Source organism: Vombatus ursinus, unplaced genomic scaffold, assembly GCF_900497805.2.
Source record: "Vombatus ursinus unplaced genomic scaffold, bare-nosed wombat genome assembly UNPS02014773.1, whole genome shotgun sequence".
In the NCBI taxonomy this organism is placed as follows: Eukaryota; Metazoa; Chordata; class Mammalia; order Diprotodontia; family Vombatidae; genus Vombatus; species Vombatus ursinus.
In genome coordinates this window covers 44007652-44033318 of record NW_020954551.1, presented here as the reverse complement: position 1 = coordinate 44033318, position 25667 = coordinate 44007652, and the positions used below count along the sequence as shown (strand labels likewise).

The following is a 25667-nucleotide window of genomic DNA, read 5'->3' as shown; positions in this document are numbered from 1 at the left end:
AGACATTGTCCATTGGAAAGTGCTAGATGGATGTTAAATTTTATGAAGTGAGAGGCTGTAAATACCACTGGCTGAAAATGGAGTAGAAGGGTGAGAGAAAGTGTTAAAACTCCAACATGAAACAGAAGCTTTTTTGTCTTCCTATCTCGCCCCTGGCAGGTGGGACTCTGGAAGAGCCACGCCAGTCACAAGCAAGATGGCAGCTGCTTTCCTGGGCCCAGGATGCTATCAGGCCATGGGACCCCCCAGCCCACCAAAGACCTACAGAGCATGCTAAAGGAAGTGGAGCTGATCCGGAGCTCCAGGGACGGTCAGATCGAAGAGGCAATTCAAGTGAATCAGGAATTGGCCAAGGAGTTGAGGCAGTGCCAGGAGGCCCTGGTGGCCTCTGAGGACTGCAACCGCCACCTCAAGAAGGAGCAGGCAGAAATGAGGAAGAAAGTGGAGGAGGCCAGGCAGGCAGTGCTGAGCGGCCTGGGGAAAGTGAGAGAGCTAGAAGCCCAAGCCACCCAAGTACTGCATCTACAGATGTGCGTCCAGCAGCTGGAATTAGAGCTACAGTATTACAGGTACAGTCTGGGGATAAACTGGCAGGGCAGGCCTGCTGGCAGGATCAATGGCGGACATTGACCGAGGGCCCACTTTGTACAAGGGACAGGGCTGGGTGCAAGGAACACAGAGATAGGTATGACTTACAACACTGTTCTCCAGTGTAATAGGAGAGAAAGGCTTGTTTCAGGCAAGTACCTACTTCAGAGGCTTGTTGTGAGCGTGCATGTGAAGTGTCTACCCAACCCTGAAGTCTTATTAAAACCTCTGGTCATTGTTATCAGGGCTTGTCCTGGGAGGCAACTACTTCAGATACAGTCAGCAACTCAACAAGCATTTGTTAGGTGCTTACTATGTGCCAGGCACTGTGCTAAGTGTTAGAGATAAAAAGAAAGGTAAAAACATGGCCCCTGGCCTCAAGGAGCTTCCAATAGAATCTATTGATCTATGTATCCACCCATCCATCCATTTATCCATCCATCTATTCATCTCTCCATCTATCTATCCATCTATCCATCCATCCATCTATCCATTCATCCATCCACCCCTCCATCCTTCCATCCATCCATCTGTCTAACTATCCATCCATCTATCTGTCTATTTATCTATCTTTCTATCTGTCTGTGTTTGTATATACAGATACATATGTGTTTATACATATGAAAGTTTATAAGTGTAGGTATATATATGTATATATACATATTTAATGTATGTATACACATGTATATACAGATATCTATACATTTATTTTTACATTATTAATTAATCTATTTTGTTATATTATGATTAATATCAAATTTATTTGTATATATTGCGTATAAACTTATTTGCATATTTCTCATGCCTCACTCATGAGAGTATAAGCTCATTTTGAGAACATATTGTTTTATTCTTTGTCTTGTATCCCTAGCACCTGGCACATATAGGTGCTTAATAAGTATTTGTTGATTGAAATGAAAAAGAAAAGACATATGCTTAACAAGCATTTATTCAGCATTGACTATATGCCAGGTATTGTGGAGAATGTTGGAGATACAAAAAGGAAATGGTGCCTGCCCTCAGTTGGGTAAGGCTTCCTGGATTAAGTGGTGCCGGGGCTGGACTGTGAAGGACATGAAGGACTCACAGAAATGGAGAGGGGGGAGGAGACATTTGGGGGACATCAGGACAGTGGGAGCAAAGACACAGAATGAGAGAGGACAGGATGAGAATGAGAAATGGACAACAATCCAGTTGGCAGGAATTTAGAATAGACAAAAAAAGTGTTGTGAGAGATTGGAGCCAGACTGACACTATAATAGAATTTTTTTTAAATGAATAAACAAATATGGAAAGTTGTTGAACACTGTGTAATTATAATCAAATTTAGTCCTGAAGAGAGGAAAAAACGTATCTCCTCTTCTTTCCAAGGTGATTAATGGTGTAGAATATTAGGTATGCTACCAGACTTAGTTGATGAGTTTTCCTAATTAGCTGTTCCCCTCCTTTTTTTATCCTTTGTTACAAGGGACAATTCTGTGGAGGGGAGGGTGGAGAGTTATATGAGAAATGAAGGTGATGTAAAAACAAAAGTTATAATAACTAAGAAGAAAAATATATAATTTCAGAGCTGCAAGAAACCTCAGAAACTTGTCTATATCAATGTGTAACATATGCCCTGGAGCTACTTCTCCAAGTCACACTCACACTGATGGGCTGGATTGGTGGCTATTATGTCCCTTCTGGTCTCTAGGGGTACCCTTGAGGGATTGGGAGGGGCCTTTTCTAGTGCTACAGCTCATGAGCCCCCACCAGTGTGCTTCCCAACACAACTGTCATTTGATGATCAATTTAGTTGCTTTTAAAAAGGGGTTATTTACTAAGGTGATATAGTGAGAAGAGTTGGTACAAAACATCATACACACACACCCCCAAGTCTATGACACACTCTTCCACCAGTACATACAGAATCCAGGGAAAGATGGACTTAAGGACATAAGTCCTTTTTCTCCCCTTCATATAGTGCTCAAGAAATTCCCCCAGGCATAGTTTAACTTCTTTGCTGGATCTTCGTGGGGCCATGGTGAATCTGCTTTCCTGAACTATATCCTGCTGATACTCTATTAGTGAATGAGGCTAGGATACTGATGGGAAATCCCAATACTCCACACCTTCTGAGGTCTTCCTTGAGCCAAAGAGAGGCTGGGGAAGGAGATTTAGGCTGAGGTCAAAGCTAAAGCTTCTTCCTCCTCAGAGATTTTCCTGGAACTGCTTCTGCTCTCATCTCTGGAATTACTCTGATTCTCAACTATCTCTGCAGAGCATTTTGTAGATGATTTCTAGGGCATGACCACATTTCTTCAGCACATCCAAACTCATTCCCACTCAATTCCCCTCCATTTCATTCAAAGACTTTTCCCACTGAGCTTAAAGCCTATAATTGATTGGTTAAGGTTTGCTCTCAAATCCTTAATGTATCAGGGCACTTTATCACTTCAAATGGGGAAGGATGATTTCACTGATTTTCTCAATCAAAACTACCCTTAAAAATGCAATGTAATACTCCAATTTAACTATGAATGACAGATATAAGGAAGATAGACATATGGAAGCAGTTATATGAACTAATGCAAAGGAAAGAAAGCAAAATCAGAAGACCAGGATACTGACTGATTATACAAAGTACAAAAAGCAGTTGCCTGTGACTTCAGGCAACTCACCACTACTCACTAGGCCTTAGTTTCCTTTTCTGTGAAATAAAAAGATAATACCTATATCATGTTTCTTACACAATTGTGGTCAAGATTGCACGTGATGATAGTAAATGTTTGCATATCGCTTTGAAGTTTGCAAGGCATCCTATATCCATTATTTCTCTTGATCATCGCAGCAACCCTGTGGCCTACATAATACAGATGTGATCATCCCCCATTTTAAAGATAAGGAAAACTGAGGCTCAGAGAGATTAGATGACTTGCCCACAGTCATGTAGCTTTTAAGTAGGGGATGTGAGAATTCCAACCTCAGTTCAACAGACTTCCAGGCTTTTGTATCCCCTGTGCTTGTATTTAGTTGGCATGTAATAAGCATCCGTTGAATTGATCTGAAGAGTGACTTAGCATTTGGTGGGCACGTGGGGAGATAAGGAAGCTGGCCGAAGGCAGAAGGCCACTGCTGATATGTATAAGCTTACAGCAATTCTTGCCTTGTTCTCCACCAGAGAAAAGCATTCGGGTTGGGACCAGTGAGCTGGGAAGAGGGATAAGCATTTATAGAGTGCCACATTAAGTGCTTTACAAATATTATCTCATTTGATCCTCGCTATAACCCTGCAAGGTAGGTACTGTTATTATCCCTATTTTACAGTTGAAGACACAGAGGCAGAAAAGTTAAGTGACTTGCCTTGGGTCACACAGCTAGTAAGTGTTTGAAGTGATTTTGAACTCAAGTCTTTCTCTCTCCAAGCCCAGCACTCTATTCACTATGCACCTAGATGTCTAATTAATCAGCAGACTTCAGGAGGCAGAGAACAGCCCTTTGAGGGTACAGAAGGGGATCTTCCTTAAAGAAACAGTGACTAAAATATATTCAATAATTTATTTACTGAGAGGCAGAATAATGGAGAGAATGAGGAACTTGGGACCTTAAGAGACCTGGGTTCAAATTTTCCTTATCTGTATAATAGGTATAATCCCTATAGTATCTACTTCATAAGATTGTTGTGAGGCTCAAACAAGGTAATAGATACAATATACACTTTATATATATATATACATATTTAATATACACTTTATTATATACTTTAAAATTCTATACAAAGTCATTTCAGTTGTGTCTGACTCTTCATGGTCCTATTTGGGGTTTTCTGGGCAGAGATACTAGAGTGATTTGCCATTTCCTTCTCCAACTCATTTTACAGATAAGGAAACTGAGGCAAATAGGGTTAAGTGACTAGCCCAGGATCACACAGCTAGTAAGTGTCTGAGGCTGAATTTGAACTCAGGAAGATGAGTTTTCCTAACTCCAGGACTGGTGCTCTAGCCACTGCACCACCTGTCTGTGCATATATAAATGTTAATTATCATTATCCAAAATGAGGACCTTCAGGGATGGTACTATACTATCTGGAATGAGCGTGAAACACAAAAAGTGTAGCGCGTGGTCCTTTTTTTTCCAGTACATTCAAGTTTAATTGGGGAGATGAACTATCCTTACTGTCCACACATAAAGAACCTGGAGCCTGCCTCCACCTTTCTAACTCCCTTCTTCCCTTGGTGAGGTCCATCCAGTGCCTCCATTTTAAAGATGGGCCTGGGTGATCCATGCTTCACAGCTCTCCTGGCTTTGCATGTGGCCTCCAGAATATTGCCACCATGCCTCAGCTGCCCTTTGACCCTAGAACCCCACTAAGTGCCTGGGACTTTCCCGCCTTGTAATATCCCTCAGTCTCTCCCTTCCCCTTCTTAATGTGGTGAGTTCCACCCAGGGCCTCCATTTTGAGGGCAGGCCCAGATGTCCTTGCTTCATTCCCTTCCCAACTTTTAAGGCTTTGCCACCATCCCCCCAAGGGTACTTTCTCCCTCCCCCACTCCCTAGGCCTCTTTTGTATGTTGTCTCCCCCATTAGAATGTAAGCTCCTTTAGGGCAGGGACTGTCTTTCTGCTTTTATTTGTATGCCCAGCACTTAGCACAATGCCTGGCACATAGTAAGTGCTTAATAGATGCTTGTTGCCTTGCCAGGTGCTAAAGTGAATAGTGTAGACAAGCCCAAGAAGGGAGGGTGTATCCACTCTCTTCCCTCCTACAAATGAGCTAAGGACTCTTCTTCCAAAGCCAAATCCAGTCCTTCCTAGGTGATGACGTACATGTGAACATTGGTTGGTGAATGTTTGCCAGGATTCTGATTCAATGCAATGAGCAGCATCTCTTTTGAGAAGTCTCTGGTGCCATAGCACTAACAGTCACTTAAAGAGAATGTCACCTCTACCACCTAGCTGACCCAGCCCTACTCCATCAGAGGGCAACCTCAAGTCTATGGGCCCAATGCTCTCCTAAGCACTTAGCTACCTCTCTCCCATATGCCTTCTGGAAGCAAGACTGTTAACCACTAGCCATCCTGAGGCCACCACAACTATGCAGAGAAAACAGAAAGAACAGAGTGAAAATCTGAAGGGAAGTCATGGCTTAGTGGGAAGAATACTGCCCTTGGGGGTCAGTAAACCTGGGTTCAAGTTGGAGCTCCCCCTTGAACTAGCTGTGTGTCTTCAGGCAAGCTAATTTCCCCTCTGGGCATCAGTTTGGTCATCTGTAAAATGAGGGAGTCGTGGTAGGTGATGTCAAAGGTAACTTCCAACTCAGTAATCATTGGCACTTTTTTTTATGTGATGACTTCATAATTTCTGTTTTCACATGAGGTATGCAAGCTAGAGACAGTATTACTTAGGAGAAGAAGCCCAGAACTGGAAACCAGGAATCCTGGCTATGCCCTTAAAATCATAAAACTTTACAATTTAGGGGTTGGGGTGGGAGAACCATAGAGATCATTTAGCTCAACCTGCCCATTTTATAGAGGAGGCAACCCAGGTCTAGAGAAGTAGCATGAATTGTCTAAGGCCATATAGCTAATAAGTGGCAAAATTAGAATTTTAACCCAAGTCTCCTGCCTCCCTGAACATGTAAGACTCCCTCTCCCTGGGTTTTCAGTTTCCTCTTCCGTAAAATAAAGAAATGAAACTAGATGGTCCTTAACATCCCTTCAAACTCTGTAGTGTTGTGATTCCAAATATGATTTGTCTATTTTCGAGTCTAGAGTATTTGAAGAGCTGATTTCCTTCGTTTATTTCCTGCTCTTGTGGTACCCATACAGTCTTCTCCTTTGACCAGAAGATGAAAAGAAACAAGAGCAAAGAATAATAATGCTGTAGAGATCTTTTAGGGGATCTTTTCAGAGGGAGACTTTTCAGAGGGAGCAAACGTTTCCTCGCTGAGCCAACTTCCTAGTGTTTGGATAATGATTTCCTGTTTTCATGCTTTATCTGCTACGAAAACTATTCTGAGACGTGGCTGCCCTCCAGCAAACCTGGGGACAGTCTCCCTTTTCACAGGACAAATAAATAGAGCTCTTCGATTTTTTTTTTACCTTAATCTAATTTCTGCCTCTTCTATATATAGGTGAGGCTATACTTGGAGTTGACTCCAGCAATAAGGATGAATTGCACCCAACCATCCCCACTCTCTAGCCTGGTTTCCTCCCTACGCTACCATCTCCAAGAGCACACATTTACCAGGTAGCTGCTCTACCTAGGACTGCTGTGTATAGCCATGGGATAATGCTTTTATCCAGTGCTAACCTCACCAGTCTGGACCAATGTCAAACCCCTAGTTTTGGCCACACTTGAATGTGCTAACTGGCCCAGTGCCGAGGAAGCAATTACAAGTAAAGTACGATAAAGGTGAAACAAGAAATAATTTGATCAGTCGTCATTCCTAGAAAACCAGAGCCCCTGCTGTTGGCATATGGATATATGTAAATGGAGGCAATAAAAGGAAATGGGGTCTGGGCACACTGATATGCTCTAATTCTTCCCAGATCATGGAATTATCTAGACAGATGTGCAAATGGGAATGTTAATCTTCCTTCTGGAACGGATGAATGCAAGCCCTGATCTCTTCTCTACATTATCTTTTTTATAAAGGAGAACCATGCTTCAGGATTTTCTAGTTTGGTCTCAAGTCAACATAAGCACCAATGTCAAAGGCCAGGATTTGACCCAGGCTGTGAGAATCAACAATGTGGAAACTGAGCTACAGGAAAGCTAAATGATTGTGGAATTAAAAAAGCAAATAATTTTTGATCTGGGCCCATAGAGATCACCTAATCCCATATCTTTCACTTTATAGCTCAGGGCACTGAGACCTGCTCCAGGTCCCAAAGCAATTTAGTTACCTTCCCGGACTTATTACACATTATTCCTCTAAACACATTCTATAGTGGGAATAGGGAAAGAGAGAAACAAGAATTTATTGAGAGCCTACTGTGTGCCAGGTGCTATGCTAAGCTCTTCTTACAAATATTATCTTTAAAAAAATATGTATATATATATATCCATTTGATCCTGACAACAACCCTACGAGGTAGATGCTATTATCATCCCCATTTTACAATTGAGGAAACTGAGGCAAATAAAGGTTAAGTGACTTGCCCAGGGTCACACAACTAGTAGGCGTCTGACATCAGCTTTGAACTCAGGTTTCCGTGACTGTAGACCCAGCGCTCTGTGCAGTATGGCGCCCCCTAGTGCCTAAGTCCAGCCAAACTGGTCTTCTTGCTAGTCCACACAATATCCCATCTGCGGTTTTTTGGTTCTTTTGCAGACTCTTCCCCTATATCTGGAATGCATTCCTTCCTCACTTCTACATCTAAAATTTTCCTCAGAATTCAGCTCATGCCCCACCTTCCACATGAAGACTTTCCTAATACCCCTAACCAATAAATGCCTTCCCCCTAAAAGAATATATTTCTAGTTCCTTATTTTTCCTTACATTTTATTTAAAATATAGTATTTCTTTTTACTTATATTTCTATAAAGATATTATATAGTTATATATTATAACAAAATATATTTTCCATATATATATATTATATATATATATATTATATCTTAGAGAAGCAGTGTACATTAAGTATAGAAAGCCAGTTTCAGAATCCAGGAGACTTGGGTTCAAATCTTACCTCCAATATTTAGCTGGCTGTGTGACCCTAGCTAAGCCATTTAACCATTCTAGGCAGTTTTAAAGAATATAAGTTAGAGAGAAAGTGTCCGCCTGTATGGACAGTAGGAATTTCCTCATCCAGGAATTCCATATACTAGTGAAATTCCAGGTCTAGTCCCTATCCTTATAGATCTTGGATTTGTTTCTCTATGTACATATTGCTTCCCTGGAGAGAACAGACTGCTTCATTTTTGTTCATATCCCCAGCTCCTACCACAGTGCCTGACATATAACGGGCACTTCTATAAATATCTCTTAATTAAATGATTGATCGATTATAGCTAAGTCAGGACTCGAACTCAGGTCTCCCAATTCCTAGGTCATTGCTTTTTCTACTACTACACACCAAACAGTTGAGGAGAGATTTGTCATTTTCTGAAGGAATTTCACTTAGTTTTATCCAGAAGAAAAGTGTCCTTTTTCTTGACCACAAATATTCTTAATTTTGCTTCACTCAGTAAGCTACCTCCTCCACTGGACAGAGGAGAGCCCTGAGACTGAGTTTAGGGCTAGAGGATGCTAATTTTATGTGCTGTGATTCTTTAAGACTTTTAAGAAAGGTACCACACCTACCCACATGTGGTCTCTCTTGCCAAATTCAAATTGCTGTGAGTTTATCAACACATTGGTGCAGCAAGGGTGTGTTGGTAAATGTTTACCAACCAGCTTTTGGGGGGGAGAGGGTGTGAAATGTGCATGAAACACACTTCCAAGTTTAGTGTGCATCATTCACATTTTCTCCATCACTTTCTTAAGTCTAGACAATCAACAGTAAATAAATAAATCAAGCCCTAATTTGTAGTGTTTGTCAGTTTCTGAGTTGTAAAAGCTCACTCTGAACATTTAACAACTGGCTCTTGGCAAACCGGTCTGAGCTGGGTCCAACACAACCCTGCTTATAACATATGAAAAAAAATTAAAATCCTCCTGTTCCCTTTACATTACTTCTAGTTAAACATCTATAGGACATTATAAAATCGAGAACAGAATTACTGCTTATATATTTGAATACGCTTCTCTTTTTTTCTTTTTTAAGAAGTTTGCAGGAATCCTGATGTTTCCAATAGTGAGTTGCTGAACCATGTAACTTCCACTCTAGCTAAATAAATAAATAAACCTTTTTTTTGTTTTGTTTTAAATTTTAGTTGTTTGGAGGAATTGGTAGACCTGAAAGGAAAGTACTATATCTCTAGTAAGGAATATATCCTAAAGACTTGAGCAATAGGAGAGGTGACCAGAATTCTTCCCACTGGTCACCCTTCAGGAAATAGGCAAATATTTCATTAGAAAATGGAAATGACCTTTCAAATTCCCTTTGAAGCTCAGGAAAAAAAAAATAATGAGTGTGGCTGTATTTCAAATAAATGATGTGGAAAATGGAAAGAACATTTCTCTAAATCTGGGCAGGGATGGGGAGGACAATCATTAATTAATTTCAGATTTCCTACAAGTAGATGCCTCCTGGGGCGCCTACCTTCAGTTAAGATGTATACTTAAGTCACTAATAATGTTTTTTTGGATTTTCACAGAATAAAAGTTCCACCACTCCTTTATTACAGGCATGTAATTTTAGAGGAGCTAGGTGGCATAGGGGATAAAACGCTGGAACTGGAGCCAGAAAGTACTATATCTCTAGGTCAAATCTGGCTTCAGATACTTCCTGGATTTGTGAAATCTTGGGTAAATCAGCTGCTTCTTCTGGGCCTCAGTTTCCTCATCTCTAAAATGAGGGGCTTGGACCAGGAGATCTCTAAGGTCCCTTCCAACTTGAAATTCTAATGTACACTCCTCAACCTGCCCTGGAAAGTCCTCCCATCTTACATTTCAATCCTGCATATTTTCCTTTGATTTCAGCACCCCACCCCACGCCTTCTTCTTTTGTTCCATAAAGGCCCTAAGGGTTTTCCATCACCCCTTGCTAAGGTCGTCTCCACAAGAGAGTTAAGGGAATCCTCCAGGGCTCTGGGCACCTGGGCAGTCCCTATCCATTTAGCCAGACCAGACCAAACTTGGCCTTTGAGATGGCAGCTGAAACCCGAGCAGGTCTCACAGGTCACTGTGGGCTGCCTTTCCTCCCAGCCCGCGCCAAACGAGGGAGGGGACAACCGCCCTCTGCCCCCCTGTTGCTGGGAAGAGGATGAAAAGACCCCGGGGTCGGGGAGGTGCAGGGAAGAGAGAGGAGTTGGCTTTTGACCATGGAAAGCAGGGGGGAAAGTGGGGGCAAGCCGTCAAAGTGTCACCTTCATTCATCCCTTCCCCCTCACCAGCCTCTGCTTGACCTGGGAAAGGAAGGCTTAAATCAGGCAGTCAGAGTGAAGGATGAACAAGCTTGTCTGAGCCAAGCAAAAAAGACAGAGCTTGGGGAGGGGGGGGGGGTGGATGTAAGCAGGGGGCACCATCTGGAAGGAGAAGAGAAACACTTGTGTTTGGTCCCAATTTCATTATTTCTGTGTGTGTGTGTGTGTGTGTGTGTGTGTGTGTGTGTGTGTGTGTGTGTGTGAAGGATACTAGTGGCAAGAGCGCATTCTCTCCTGAACAATGCCCCAGGCTTGCAAAAGCGCCTTTCCCTTAGCAGGGACCCTAATTCCATAGGGTTAGTAGAAAGAAAAAGGGCCCCAGAAACCAAGATGCCAGAGTTGTCCATCATCCTCAGGAGGGGCAGCCACTCAGCATTGGGAGGTAGCGCGTTCTATCTGAGTGAGGCTCTTTTTTGGGGGTGTAGTAGTTGGGGCATCCTGCAACCAAGTTGGTGATCTTTAAACCCTACAAGGTCATGGTCAAGAGACTGAGGAAGGGTGACTTCTACCCTAACCTCTGATGTGAAATAGGGTCTCTCCTGCCTCTCTCTCCTCTGTCTCCCTCTAGATAGCACTCTTTCCCTGTTCTGTCTCTCTGTCTTTGTGTCTCTGTCTCTGTCTCTCTCTGTGTGTCTTCTCTGTCTCTCTGTCGCTGTCTCTGTGTCTCCTCTCTCCCCCTCTCCCTTTCTCTCTCTCTTCCCCTCTTCCTCTCTCTCTTTCTCTCTCTCCCTCTCTTTCTCTCCCTTTCTTCCTCTCCCCCTCCTCCTCCCCTCCTCTTTCTCTTTCCTTCCCCCCCAGGGGATAAAGCAGAGCCAATAATTCAACTAGATAATCCATGCATAAAAACCTTATTGAGGATTCTTAACTTAGGGTCCAGGACAGCCAAGATAGAGCACTGGGCCTAGAGTCAGGAAGACATAAGTGCCTCAAACACTAGCTGTGTGGCCCTGGGCAAGTCACTTAACCCTGTTTGCCTCAGTTTTCTCAGCTGTAAAATGAGCTGGAGAAGGAAATAGCAAACCACTTCCATAACCTTGCCAAGAAAACCCCAAAAAGGGTCACAATGAATTGAACACAACTGAAAAATGACTGAACAACAAAAACAATGTGCCCATCACTGTGGTAAGGGAATGGGGTTGATTAAAAAAAATCAGAAACAATCTGTGCCATCAAGAAGCTCACCAAGGCCTTATTAATGACTGTTTCTAATGGGGGAAATGACATATACTTAATTGTCTATGATAAATATAGAGTAGATGGAAGGTGATCTTAGAAGGGGGGAGAACTTTTAGCTTCAGGGCCTGGTCCCAGGTCTCCAGCAGAAAGTGCGGTTTGAGCTGAATCTCAAAGGAAGCCAAAGAAACTGCGGCTCAGAAGTGAGGTGGGCAGAGCATTCCAGCCCAGGGGACAGCCAGTGCCAAGGCATGAAGTCAGAAGATGGAGGCAGGTGGCTGGGACCATAGAGTGTGAGGAGGGGAGTCTATGTATGAAGAATGGAAATATGGGAAGGGGCCAAGAGCTTTAAATGCCCACACAGAGAGAGGTTTATCCTAGAAGTTAAGATAAAAAAATAAAAATTAAAAAAAAAAACTCCAGTGGCTTCCTATTTATAATAAGAATAATAATATATGATAAATATAATATATAATACTAAGAAAGGAAACAAATTTATTAAGCACCTACTATGTGCTAAGTGCTGTACACATATTAACTCATTTAATCTGCACAACAACCCTGAGAGCTAAGTGCTATTATTATCCCATTTTACAATTAAGAAAAGTGAGGCAAACAGAGGTTAAGTGACTTGCCCAGGATCACACAGCTAGGAAGTGTCTGGGGCTGGATTTGAATTCAGGTCTTCCCGACTCCAGGCCCAGTGCTCTTTCTTTAGCTGCCATAACAATAATGTTTGACATCACTGATATAGACAGTCTGATAATGTTGGCAAAACAACTCACCTGGAAAGGAAGCATCAGACCATTGTACCCTGGTGACACCCTTCTAACAGATACCCTTGTCGCCATTCCTAAAGATGGGCATTAGAGTTTGAATTGTTGGAGGTGAGGGATTAAGTTTCCTGCCTTAGATTTCAAGTCTAAATAGCCATAGGGGGTAAAGGGAACTCTTTCTGAAATGTTGACTGGAGGGCTCAGCTTTGTAACTCTCCTCTTCCCTGGTTTTAGAGAGACCTACCATAATGTTCCCTCTGGGGAAGTAAGATGACAGTTCAAGTGTGAGGCTTCTAACCAATAAATTGGTCCGGAAAACAACACAGGAGAAATCCCGTGTTAAGAGAGGTCATTAGGAAATGATTCCAGGGTATTGAACAGATGCCAAGAAAGTTAAATTGTCCATTTCAGCCTTGGGGAGAAAACAGCAGAACCTTTCAGATGCAGAGACCTCACTTTTCAAATTGCTTTTTAAAGAGATTTTTATTGATGTCTTTTATTTTCACATTGCTTAGATTTTCCCCAGTTTCCTTTCCCTTCCCCGCTTCCCAGAGAGCCTTCTCTTATAACAAAGAAATTTTTATTAATTTTGAGCCTTCTTTCTTTTCTTTTTAAAAAAAATATTTTCCCCCAATTACACATTATAACAAAGAATTTTAAAAAGAAAAAGAGGAAGAAGAAGGAGGGTAGAATTCAGCAAAATCAATCAATATATCCCAAACCTGACATTATGCTATGTTCCACATGGACCTCCCTCCTCTGCAGAGGAGGGGAAGAAAGTATACAACTCTGATTCTTAATCGTTCTTGTGAGGTCCCAAAGTGTACATACTAAACATGGGGCTCAGCCAGAGCCCCTGGGACATCCCCAAATTGTCTGCTCCATCACCATACAGCTTCTGCAGCAGGAAGTAGGGAGGACAAGCTTTTCCCAGCCTTTTCAGACTTGGGTTATCACCACCTCCAGCTTGTCCACAAAAGCCTCATTTGGCAGTGGCTTTGTTTCCACTTTTTTTCATGCCCCTGCCCATAGTTACAGAGGCCCCAGATGTCAGAGAAAGCACAGACATCAGGAACCTAGCATAAACTATCACCTCTCTGGGCCTCAGTTTCCTCATCTGGAAAATGAGAAGATAGTTTTTCAATTCCATCTTATTACTGTCTTATTCAGCCAACAGAATATATCATAAGCTATCACCCCAGTTTTGTGTGATCTGTACCCTTGGTAATATTAAAGCTCATTCTTCTTCTTCATCTAAGTCACTAATACAGCAGAACAGTGTGGAGGATACTTTGGGCATATCACTACTAGATACCACTTTCCAGGCTGAAAGTAAGTTCCTTGTTTCATTTTAGTCTTGACAAACAATAGGTGATAGATGACGTTGGTGGGATTGAATTGGATATTGATCCGGTAATTGACTTTGTCTTCCCTTGGTCGTGAATCTTTCTCCCTGTCCCATCATCCTGCCCACCCAACCACCTGATCCACATTTGTGAGATACCTTTCTGAAATCAAAGTCACCTCTGCCAAAGCACCAAAAATAAATAAAGAGCCTTCCAGCTCTCCCTCTGTGTTTCTGCATCATCATTCCAACAGAACTGTTAGGAAAAAGGAAAGCCCTTTGTCACCCTTTGACCTCATACCTGGGAGCTATTGGATATACTAACCAACCAAAGCCCCCACTCGGCCACAGTTGTACAGTCTACAGGCCCCTCTTGCCTGTGGCCTGACTTTGCCGAGCCTGGCTTTTGTTTGCTGGACCAGTTGCCTTTATGGTGTGTCCTCACTGCTCAGTCTTTGGGGTGGGGGAGTTCTTACCTAGACTCTCCCCAGGATGCTGCCAATGGGAGGTATGAGCCGACATATACATCAGTGACTCACTCTTGCCCCTCCTTCCCCAGACAGTCTGCAGCTCCTCGCCCTCGTTAGCCTCCTCAGATGCCCAAGCTTCCTGACAATTGTCAGGACACAAGATTCTGCCTCTCTCTTAAGCTTTCAGGAAACTGCATGTTCTTCACCTCTGTGTCTCTGATATCTCTTGGGTTGGTTGGGATTTTTCCCTAATACTGTCTGCAGAGCAAATACCACTGTCTTTAGCCCCTGACTTCCTCCAGCTCAGCCTCCCCGATACAAGTCAGAGATGGGGGGAAAAGTCTCCCTTCCCTGCTGCCCATTATCCAAGACACCTGGGCTCTTGTCCCTGCTTCTAATGGGTGGATCCTGGCTGCTGTCTGCTCTGCAGACACCAATCCTCCACGGGAGAAAGGAACAAGTCCCCAGCCACAGGTGGGTTATGAGGATGCAATCAAAGGATGCTGTGTTGGACAAACCACTGATAGAATGGGCTGATCTGCTTTCCTGGATTTTCTCAATCCAGTTTACCCAGTTGTTGTCTGCTCACAGCCTGGCTTCTCTAAGGCTGGGAGCCTGGAGCCCCGTGTCCGCTGCACTAGTCACCTTGAGGATGTGTGCTAAACACAGGCGACTTGAAGTCCTGGACTTCCACTTAAAATCTAAGAACGTTAGGGCTGGAAGGGACTTTAGAGATGATCATGTTATAGCTGTCTGCAGTGCCTGTACCTGTGATGACTACCTGAGACTCCCCAGTTCGGACCCCAGCCTCTTGGCTGCTATAATGATAAAAAGTTACGTGGCCTTCATCCATTTGGATTTCTGACCTCATGACACACAGTTAAAAAAAAATTGGACCTGCCCTGCTATAAGTGGATTAAGAAGGACAAAATTGGGTTTAAAGAGGATGTGGATTTGAGTCAGTCAGTCAATAAGCATTTATTAAGCACTTACTATATGCCAGGCATTGTGCTAGATACAAAGAAAGGGGAAAACAGTCCCTGTCCCTTTAAGGAATGGGCATTGTCTGACTTACTACACATGTGACTTTGAGATAGTTATTTAATCTTTTGGGGCCTCATTTTTCTTTTCCATAAAATGTTGTCCAGTCATTTCCAAATCTTTGTGACCCCATCTAAGGTTTTCTTTTCTTTGATAAGGCAATTGGGGTTAAATGACTTGCCCAGCATCACACAGCTAGTAAGTGTCAAGTGTCTGAGGCCAGATTTGAACTCAGGTCCTCCTGACTCCAAGACCAGAGCTTTATCCACTACGCCACCCACCTGCCTTCCATAAAACAACATGAATAAATAATCAAGGTCCCTTCCTGCCCTAAATCCTCTGGTCCTCTGAATTGCTTGTCTAATAATCAGGACAGAGGTCCCCAAGAGGCAGTATGTCATGGTGGCTAGAGTGCGAGACTTAGAGACAGGAAGCACTGAAGTCAAACCCTACCTCCCTACTTAATGGAATGTAAGCTCCTTGAGGACAGGTACTATTCCACTATTGCCTTTGTGTGCCCAGCTCCTAGAACCGAGCCTGGTATATAATAGGCTTTTAATAAATGCTAATGGATTTTAATAAACATAAATGGTGGATGGATTGTTAGCTATGTGACTCATGACAAGCCCCTCAGCTTCTGTTTCCTCATCTGTAACATGAGGATAATAATCCCTGGAGTACTTGGCTCAGAGGGTTGTTGTAAGACTAAAACGAGACAATGTGAGCAAAACACTTTGCAAACCTTGAAGCTCTATATACTTCAGAGCATAGAGGAGCACATAGTTTGCAGACCTTAATCTATTATATAAATGATACTTACTGGGGCAGCAAGGTGGTGCAGTGGATAGGGCGCTAGCCCTAGAGTCAGGAGGCCCAGAGTTCAAATCTGACGTCAGACACTTGACATTTACTAGCTGTATGACCCTGGGCAAGTCACTTAACTCCATTGCCTAGCCTAAAAATAAGTGACAGTTGCTATTATGCTGGAAACACAGATCCTTACTCTTTGTTGGCTTTTAAGGGCTCCTAGGCTGGCAGGCTTTCAAGTATAAAAACAGAGGCCCTAGCTCTCTTTCTTGATAAGCCTGAAGATCTGAAGAAAAGAAACAACCAAAGCTTCATTTCTTTTCCACGGAGAGCCTTGGAGAGCACCCCTCCCCCCTCCATCAAAGCTCCACCGAGAGACCCCTCATCCCAGTCAGCTCCCACATAACTCAAGCCTTGGGAAAGCTCCTTTTCAGCATTTTTGCCCCCTCAGAGCCCCACCCCTCGGCTCCTGCTCCCTGAGCCTGGGTCAGTATCTCAACACAGCCATATCTAGCTTATATAATCCATAGCCCAATGCCCCAGGATCTGAGTTTTCCTGGACTATTTTATAGTACTATCACTACTACACCACTACCTTATGGTGCATTACTAAACTCCCCTAGAGAGGAGGCAAACTTTGGGTTGCTAGGGAGGCAACCTCCTTTCCCATTGGAATAATTCATAGTGATAGGATCAGTCTAGGCAATATTTCACAGCCATCATACCCACGGCCAGGTGGGAGAGAGGTTCGAGAATACATCAAAAGGATTAACTAAAAATTAAAGGAAGGAAGGTGAGATAAAATTAAGTTTCGGTGCATGGGATTGGTGAGTTGTGGGGTCTAGGAATCTTGTCCCAGAGGTCTCTAGCTCTGCTGCTGTCTACCCAGCACATGGACATGTACTTAACATGTGTTTGTTGATTGGCTGCCTCTGAGGTTCTAGACCCAGCACTGCTAATGACTATGCATATAGAGGAAGAACTTAACTCTTTTTTTTTTCCAAGAAGAAACTCCTCTTAATTCAATCTAATTCAACAAACATGTATTAAGTGCCAGATAGATGGAGCATTTATTAGGCACCTGCTGCTTGCCAGTTACTGTGCTGGGAATACAAGTCAAAAGAAACAGTCCCTGCCCTCTAAGAGCTTACATTCTAAAAGGAGAAGACAACACATAAAATGGAGCTGAGAGAGGGGAGAGGGGGAACTACAGTATGTGCAAAGCATTGACCTAGGCTCTGGCGACGAAGACAGAAATGGAGTAATCCCCGACCCCAAGGAGCTTACATGCTACTGGTCCTATCACGGATAGTGCAAGACAGAATGAGTAAATTAGAAGTACATTGCAAGTAGCCTTGAAAGCCATGTGGACCGGCCACCTCTCATGAGACTCAAATGGATCAATGGGGCCTACTTTAGAAGGCTTCCCAGACACAGCTAGACAGACAGAAGTCTAGACTCTTGTAGCAGATCTAATAAGAGGCCCGGACCATTTGTTGGGCAGCCAGGTGGAGCACTGGATTGAGGGCCAGGCCTGAAGTCAGGAAGACTTAGCTTCCCAAGTTCAAATCCAGCCTCAGACACATACTAGCTGTGTGACCCTGGGCAATTCACTTAACCCTGTTTGCCTCAGTTTCCTCATCTATAAAATGAGCTGGAGAAGAAAATGGCAAACCACTCTAGCATCTTTGCCAAGAAAACCCCAAATGGGGTCACAAAGAGTCTAATACAACTGAAAACAACAACAATAGCATTTGAACCCAGAATAAATCCCAAAAGCTCAGCTCTGCAGTCAAGAGACCAGACTGAATATCTCGGGTGCAGTGTCAAAAAGACAACTCAAATTTTGTGCAGAGCTTTCTGCATGGCAGTAGGGTACACTGGAGCAAGAGCCCTAGCTTTGGAGTCAGGACCTGCATTTATAGCCTGATTCTGGCCCTAATCCCTTTGTGATCTTAGACTTCAATTTTCTCATCTGTAAAATGAGGGGTTTGGGCTAGCTGACCTTTAAGGGTCCCTTCTACACCTAGACGCCATAGGTCTATGATCCTTTGACTTCATGACCTCTCTGGACCTTGGTTTCCCCATCTGTGAAATGAAGGGGATAGACTATGGCCCCCATGATCCATCCCAACCCTAAGTCTATGGTTCTACTTTCCAAAGTTCTGTGACATCCAGTATCTCATTTATAACTTAACAACCTTCCTGTAAAGCAAGTAGAGCAGGAATTATTGTCCGAATTTAGCAGATGAAAAAATAGGCACTGGAAAGCCAGAGGTCTTGTTTATGGTCATACTCTCAGCTATCAACAAAGTAGGACCAGAATCCAAGGTCATAGGATCTTAGAATTAGGGCTGAATGGGACTTTAGGGGTCATGTCATCTAACACCCTCATTGTACAGACAAGGAATTTGAGTCCTAAAGAGGTTAAGTGTATTGCCTGATATCACATGGACAATGACAGAAACAGAATTAGAACCGTGGTCTTTTAGGTTCAAATCCAGTGTTCTTTCTACAGTGTCTACTTCCCACAGTGTCCCTACCCATGGGTTTGAAAAAATAATTTCTATTAATCTCTTGCTTTTATAAAAACTTTAATTTCCTGATATATCCCTCTCCTCTCCTCTCCTCTATTCAGAAAGCAAAGAGTAAAAAAGAAAGAAAAAAAATTCAAGAAAAACCATCACTTCATCTGACGGTGTGCAGTATTCCACTCCCATTGTCCCCACCTCTACAAAGAAGGGAAGGAGGTGTCATTTCTTCTTCAGGGCCAAGAGTGATTGTTGTAATTACACAGCATTTAGTTTCTAATTTTTGGTGTTATTTTTCTTCCACTTAGATAGTTACAGTCATTATGTATATTTATGTTCCTGTCTCTGTTCTCTTTACTTTGCATCCATTCATATAGATCTTCCTAAGATTCTCCATATTTTTTATATTTATTTTTAAGGTGCTATAATATCCCACTATTTTCATGTTCCACAATTTGTCCCTCAGTCAAATGCTATTCCCACTACATCAGACGGGGGAATGAATAGTGGGACGATGATAACCCTTACTGAAGCCCTTTGTTCTGATGGAATTTTTATAGTTTACAAAGTAAGTAACACCCACTCATGGGTTTCATAGGGCCACTGACTTCCAAATATCCCTCCTCCAATACTCCTCATCCTTATTCGGCAGAGTTCAAAAGTTGCCATTCTCAGCCTGACCTGGAAGACCTAAAGCCAACTTCCTCTTTTTATGGAGAAAAATGACTTTCTTTACATGATGACGGGAGACCTGGGGAAGACTGGTCCCTGAGGACCAGAATTCTCAGTTATCAGCTAAATCTCATAGAATCTTGGAATTTTCAAGTGGGAAGTGACCTTAGAGGTTATTAGCCTAACCCTTTCATTTTATAGATGAGTAAGCTCAGGCCTAAAGACAGAAGTGTATTGCGCCAAGCCACACAGGTGGTTAATGGAACTGGTGGGAACTGGTGGGCTTCCAACTCACAGGCTGGTACCCTTTCCACTCACCCTTCCCCAAGGTCACACACCAGTCTGGATCATCTGCCTTGTAGAGGGAATAGAATCATTTCCAAGTCCCTTCCCTCCATCTGGGAAAATTTTGCTTCCTAGGAGGATCAAGGGAAGTTAAAAGTGTCTGTGGCTATGCCCAACGCTCCCCGGCCTGGCCTGGATAAGTGAAACTCACTGAAGTCAGCCTGATGCAAACCAGATTCAGCGAGCTCTGAAGAGCCCCCATTAATCTGTCACAACAATCGGCTCACAGCTGTTTTCACTTATACACAGCATTCCCTGGCCCCTGGCCCCGAAGACCTCTGGGACTATGCGTGTTTATGTTTTCAGGCTTGATCTCGAGGTATTTACCACTCACTCCACGGCCTAGGGAAAAAACCAACGGGTACCAACTCCACAATGCTGAGCATCTGGAGGAGGAAGGGCCAGCTCTGTCCTTAACGCGATCGACTCAAGATCTGTACCCAGACACACCATGTCGATGGAAGTCAGGTAGAGAATGGCTTCCTTATGCCAGCAGACGCTTGAAGCCCGGCTAGAGTTACTGCTCACACTGGAGTCCCCGGTTCTTCTAGGATGGAGGCTGAATCTTGATGCATACGTCGTCTTTGTACTCAGACTGTCTGTTTCCTCAGTTAAGGTATTGAAATCAAAGCGGCTCATGTCCGGGGAGTATTACTGTGTCTCTCAATGGAGACACACCACCCTACCATAACTGATCCAGGAGCTGGGAACGCCCGGATACGCTGCCTCCTCGGGGGCTGATTGTGGATCACCACGTCAGAACTCTTACAAGAGGGCAGATTGGGAAGTCTGATCCCTTTACAGGAAGTTGTCTGGCTTAGACAGATCATAACGGCATAAAAAGTTAAATGGAGAAGGGGTTTTATCGATCACCTAGCCTGTTTTACTTTATCTCACTTTTCTAAATTTTATTTTAATCTGAGCTTATAACACCGAATAAAATTAACATTTTCACATACGAAGTAAAACAGAAAATGAAACTGAGAGTACATGAAATTGAGAATCTCTATTATATACAGCTTGCATTTCTTTTATATATATATAGCAAATTTAGCATATAACGTTAAAACCTTTCTTGTTTGTCACTTTCCTTCTCACTTTCTTTCTATTATCTTCTCCCTCAATGACCTTCTTTTCTTTCTTTTTCTTTTTTTTAATAATTCTATCACTCTGCCTTTTCTCCCTCTCACCTCCTCCACCATTAAATAAAAACAACCCTTTTAATAAATATGTGTAGTCAAGAAAAAACAATTCCCATGTTGACTGTCTCTAAAAATATGTGTCTCCTTCTTTATATCCTGACAGGAGGTAGGTAGCATGCTTCACCATCAGTTCTCTGGAAAATGGGGGTTGGTCACTGCATTTGGTTTTTTTTTTTTATTTTAATTTTTTCTGTGAGGCAATTGGGGTTAAGTAACCTGCCCAGGGTCACACAGCTAGCGTCAAGTGTCTGGTCTGAGACCGGATTTGAACTCAGGTCCTCTTGACTTCAGTGCTAGTGCTCTATCCACTGTGCCACCTAGCTGCCCCTGGTCATTGCATTTGTCAGGGTGTGTACCAATTGCATCTATCAATCTCTCCCCCCACTTAAAGTAACTCCCTTAATCAGGTGTGAACATCTCTGTTTAATCAATAAACCAAAGGCATTAAACTAGGTAGGAAAAGTCTTTAATCTGGTTTGGAAGGAATGAAAGTCATTGCCTGAAATTAAATACTGCTGCATAGAAAGTATATTGGGCTTTGCAGAAAATACTGTCATGTATTATGCGTTTTGTATAAAAATAGCAAACCAGGTTGGATTCCAACCTTCTCTTAATCAATAAACCTTTATGGCGCACCTACTATGTGCCAGACACGGTTATAAATGCTAGGGATACAAAGAAATGCCCTCAAGAAGCTCATCATCTAAAGTGAGCTTGTGATTTTAGCGGTAGAGCAGGTCTAACCAACTCACTATGGGGAAATTATTTGGGAGGATGGAAAAAAAAGAGCTTTTAACTCAAGTTGGAATATTCTGGAGTTCCGCATGGACATCCTAGCAATATCCCTTGAATAGCAGTGGCTGGTTAGCTGTATCTGTATCAGGAGCCAAAGACAAATTAGACCCACTTCAGACAACTTCAGGACTTTACAAAGAGCCCAGCAGAAAGTTACACTATACCTAAGGAGAACCTCATGAGGACTCCACAAAGGGAAAAAAAGGGACTTCCATCAGCTGTGAGTTACCATCTTTGTCTCATTTGCTCTAAGCTTGAGGCTGCTTTCTCCTGGTTCTATGGGAGTGTGTCCCAGATACTTGGGGCGGAGGGGGGGGAATGTTTTGTACTAACTATTCTGATTTACTACCTTAGTAAATATCTGTTTCTAAACCTAATTAAGACTGGCTATTGATTGATATCAATATTGACTGGCTATCAATTGATAATCAAAGGGGGAGCACACCAGTAGATGTTCATGATCTATTAGAAAGACACTCCCAATTTCTTCAGAGTTACTCCTAGAGCCCTGAGGTAGAGAAAAGGCCAGCTGTCCTCTAGGGACCTAGCCAGCCAACACAAACAGCGATGAAAAGAATGGGCCTAGAGCCTATGCTGTACATTGATCAGAGCTCTTAAGACTTTCAAAGTTGCTTTCTTTGTAGCGGTGTTAGTATATAAAGTGGTCTGCTAATAACATCATTCTGTATTAGCTCAAACAAGGCTTCCCAGGTTTTTTTCTGAAACGGCCCCTTTTGTCATTTCTTAGAGCTTAGTAATATTGCATTACATGGATATACTGTAATTTGTGGATTAATTCCTCAGCTGCACCACTTTACTTCCCAGTTCTTTTAAAAAAAAAGGCTCCTATAAATATTCTTGTAAATATGATTCATTTTCCTCTTTCTTTTCTCTCTTTGGAGAACAGGCCAAAGTTAAGTAAGCATAATTTAAGTGAGTTAGGGATTCGGGGCATAGTTCTAAATTACTTTCCAGAATGGCTAGACAAATCTATAGTTTCACCAACAATGCATGAGTGGGAATCCCTTCCAACAATTTTCATTCTAAACTACTTTATTTTATAGAGGAGCCCAGAGAGATAACTACCTTTACTGCTGAGACACAGCTGGGATTTGAACCCAGAGTTTCCATCCTGCAGCATGGAAAAATCCCTGGGTTTTACCATGTTCTCCCAATTAGTCAAAACCCTCCCCTGCACCTAGATCTCCTGAGCCTTCCAAAAGGAATCAGTCGATGAAGAGATGAAAAATCCTCCATTTCTTGCCTAGGTATGTAGAGAGAGGGTCAGTGCCAAGAGCTGACATCTGCCACCAGGCTACATGTGTGTATTAGATAGAGTTGAAGCTCCCTCCTACCCAGTCTTCCAACCAGCGCATCATGAAAATGTCTTTGGGAGTAGAGTGTGATGTCTTGTATATAACAAGCCCCATTTGTGAAACTTTTACTGAGGAAGTGGAGGTATCAGGAACCGTGATGGAAAGAAGGTAAAGGCAGCTGGGGTGTGTGTGGGGGGGGGTGGGTGGGGGTGTGTGTGTGTGTGTGTGTACATGATCTCCTTGAGGAGCTGTTCTTTTTTTTTTTTTCATCTTTCTGTCTTCTACAGAACGCTAAACCTTACATATTTTAGAGAACAGCTGATAGGCGCCGGACCTGTGATTTCAATGTTATAAGGAATGCCCAGCAGAGGAATGTCCCTCTACCAATATCAGTCAGCATCTTCTCTAAAACTTGTAGTCTGAAGAGTTTTGGAGGTCACTGACTTGCCCAAGGTTGAACAACCAATATGTGTCAGAGACAGAATTTGAACTTGGGTACTCCTGGCTCCATGGCTAACTCTCTACCGCACCATACTGCACGTTTTAGGCACTTAATTAATTATTGTTGGAATACTGAATGATCACTTATTGATCATATCATAGGAAAGGATTCTTGCTCAGGTATGCCTTGGGCCAGATGGCGTCTGAGGGCCTTCAAAACCTGAAATTCTATTACGAATGAACGGTCGATGTGCCGCAGAAAGAATGAAACCAGCCTGGGAGTCAGAAGCCCTCAGTTCTAGGTCCACTAGCTTGGTGGACACCAGCCAGCTTGGATGCTTGTGACAAGTCGCTTTCCTCTGGGTCTCCATTTCCTAGTTTGTAAAATGTGCAGGTTGGCTTAAATGAGCTCTAACATGCAAAAATCTTGTCCCCTGCCCTTGACATCTCATAACTCTGTTCCCCAGTTACCTGTGCCTAAGATTTTCTAGCCCAGCAACCTCTTCTCCACTACCAAGAACTGCTCTCTGTTAAACCCAAAGGTTAAGTAGCTATTTTACAGCTCATTTGACAAGCCCCTCCAAAACAAACCTTCTCCATATCCTGGTCTCCTTTTCCATGTCCAGTAATCCACCATCTTCTTGCGAGTAGGGGTGATGGGTTAATATTGCTTGAGGAGGATGCTAGAGGGTTTGAAGTATTTATTACAGCAGTCCAGGAAAGCCTGGCCTGGTAGAATTACTGGCATGGGAGAGCCTAGCCTTTGCTGACAGTGAAGCAGGAAGTAGCCTGGAATGACTCCTAATTCCTTTTGGAAGAGACCGATGCTTTGTCCAAACTCAAGCTTCCATCTTCAGGCAGTTGGAGCCAGGATTCCCAGCCCTGGGTTCACAGCACTCTAGGGGGTCTTCACTTATCTCAGTGGGGGAAGTCATGAAATCCTCAAAACCAAACTACTTTTAATTTGCTTTCATTTTAAAATAAATATAACCCTTGTGTCAGCGATTCTCCTATGACAGAGGGGCCTGAGCGCATGCACTTTGGAGGATTTCACAAATTACTTAAGAATTGGAAGAAACCTCAGAAACCATCTAATCTAAACCATACCTGACCACAGTAAATGAGAGGCAGTATGGCCTAGGAGATAGAGGCCTGGTCTTGGAGCTAGTAAGATCTGGGTTCAAGTCCCACGACACATCCTGGGCAAAGCACTTAACTTCTCAGGGCACTGAACAGCTCTTGACAACTGTGGTAGAGGGACTTTTCTCATCCGAGGTCCCCTATATAAATGCTAGCTATTATTGTTATAATCATTACCATGTGCCAGGCACTATGCTATAAAGAAAGGCAAACAATAACTCCTGTTCCCGAGTTCACAGTCTAATGAGGGGGGAGACAATATGCAGACAACTATGTGCATACGGGTTACATACATGATAAATTGGAGATAAACTCAGTGGGAAGATGCTATGATTAAAAAAGGACTAGGAAAGGTTTCTTGGTGAAATTGGGACCTTAGCTGAGACTTGAAGGAAGCCAGGAGGCAGAGATTGAGGAGGGAGGGTCCTACCTTCTACAAGAAAGCTTCCCTAATTAGAGCTGACCTGAAGCCTTGAAGGTTAATGTGTTCTCCTTCACTAGACATTTGTGTTGGAGGCTGGCTGAACATTTCTTGGGTATTTCATTAAAGGGATCCTTGGTCAGGTACTAGTTGGCCTAAATGGCCAATGAAGTGCCTTTGATCCTGAGATTCTGTGACTCCTTTTTGAGTAAGGTCATTCAAGCAGCTCCAAATCTCCCTAACTATATGGTCATCTAGCCCTCATTTCTCCATCTTGTTCTCAAGGACAGCATGAGAGATGTTGGCAAAGGCTTTGCTGAAATCTTGACATGCTCTGTCTATGTCAAGCCTTCCCAAATCTGCTTCCGGCCTGCATTTCCAGTCTTATTTCATATCACTCCCATTCTAGTCAAAGAGGTCTACAAGCCATTCCCAGGGTGGAGCAGTAGAAAGAGCACAGGCCCTGAAGCCAGAGGACCTGGGTTCAAATCCTATCTCTGACATTTACCGCTTATGTGACCTTAGACAAATCCCTTAACCTCCCTGAGCTTCAGTTTACCTAATCTGTAAAGTGAGAGTGTCTATGATCCTATG

General features: G+C 43.0%; 1 protein-coding gene across 3 annotated transcripts in view; it reads left to right on the top strand.

Annotated features, from left to right (window-relative positions):
- EFCC1 (EF-hand and coiled-coil domain containing 1) overlaps window positions 1–25667 on the top strand; it is a 79687-nt gene that overhangs the window by 8518 nt on the left and 45502 nt on the right. For all 3 annotated transcript variants that reach the window (XM_027863842.1, XM_027863844.1, XM_027863843.1), the window contains exon 2: window positions 160–569. In XM_027863842.1, the coding sequence (XP_027719643.1) occupies window positions 160–569 (410 nt within the window). The remainder of the gene's footprint in view (window positions 1–159; window positions 570–25667) is intronic.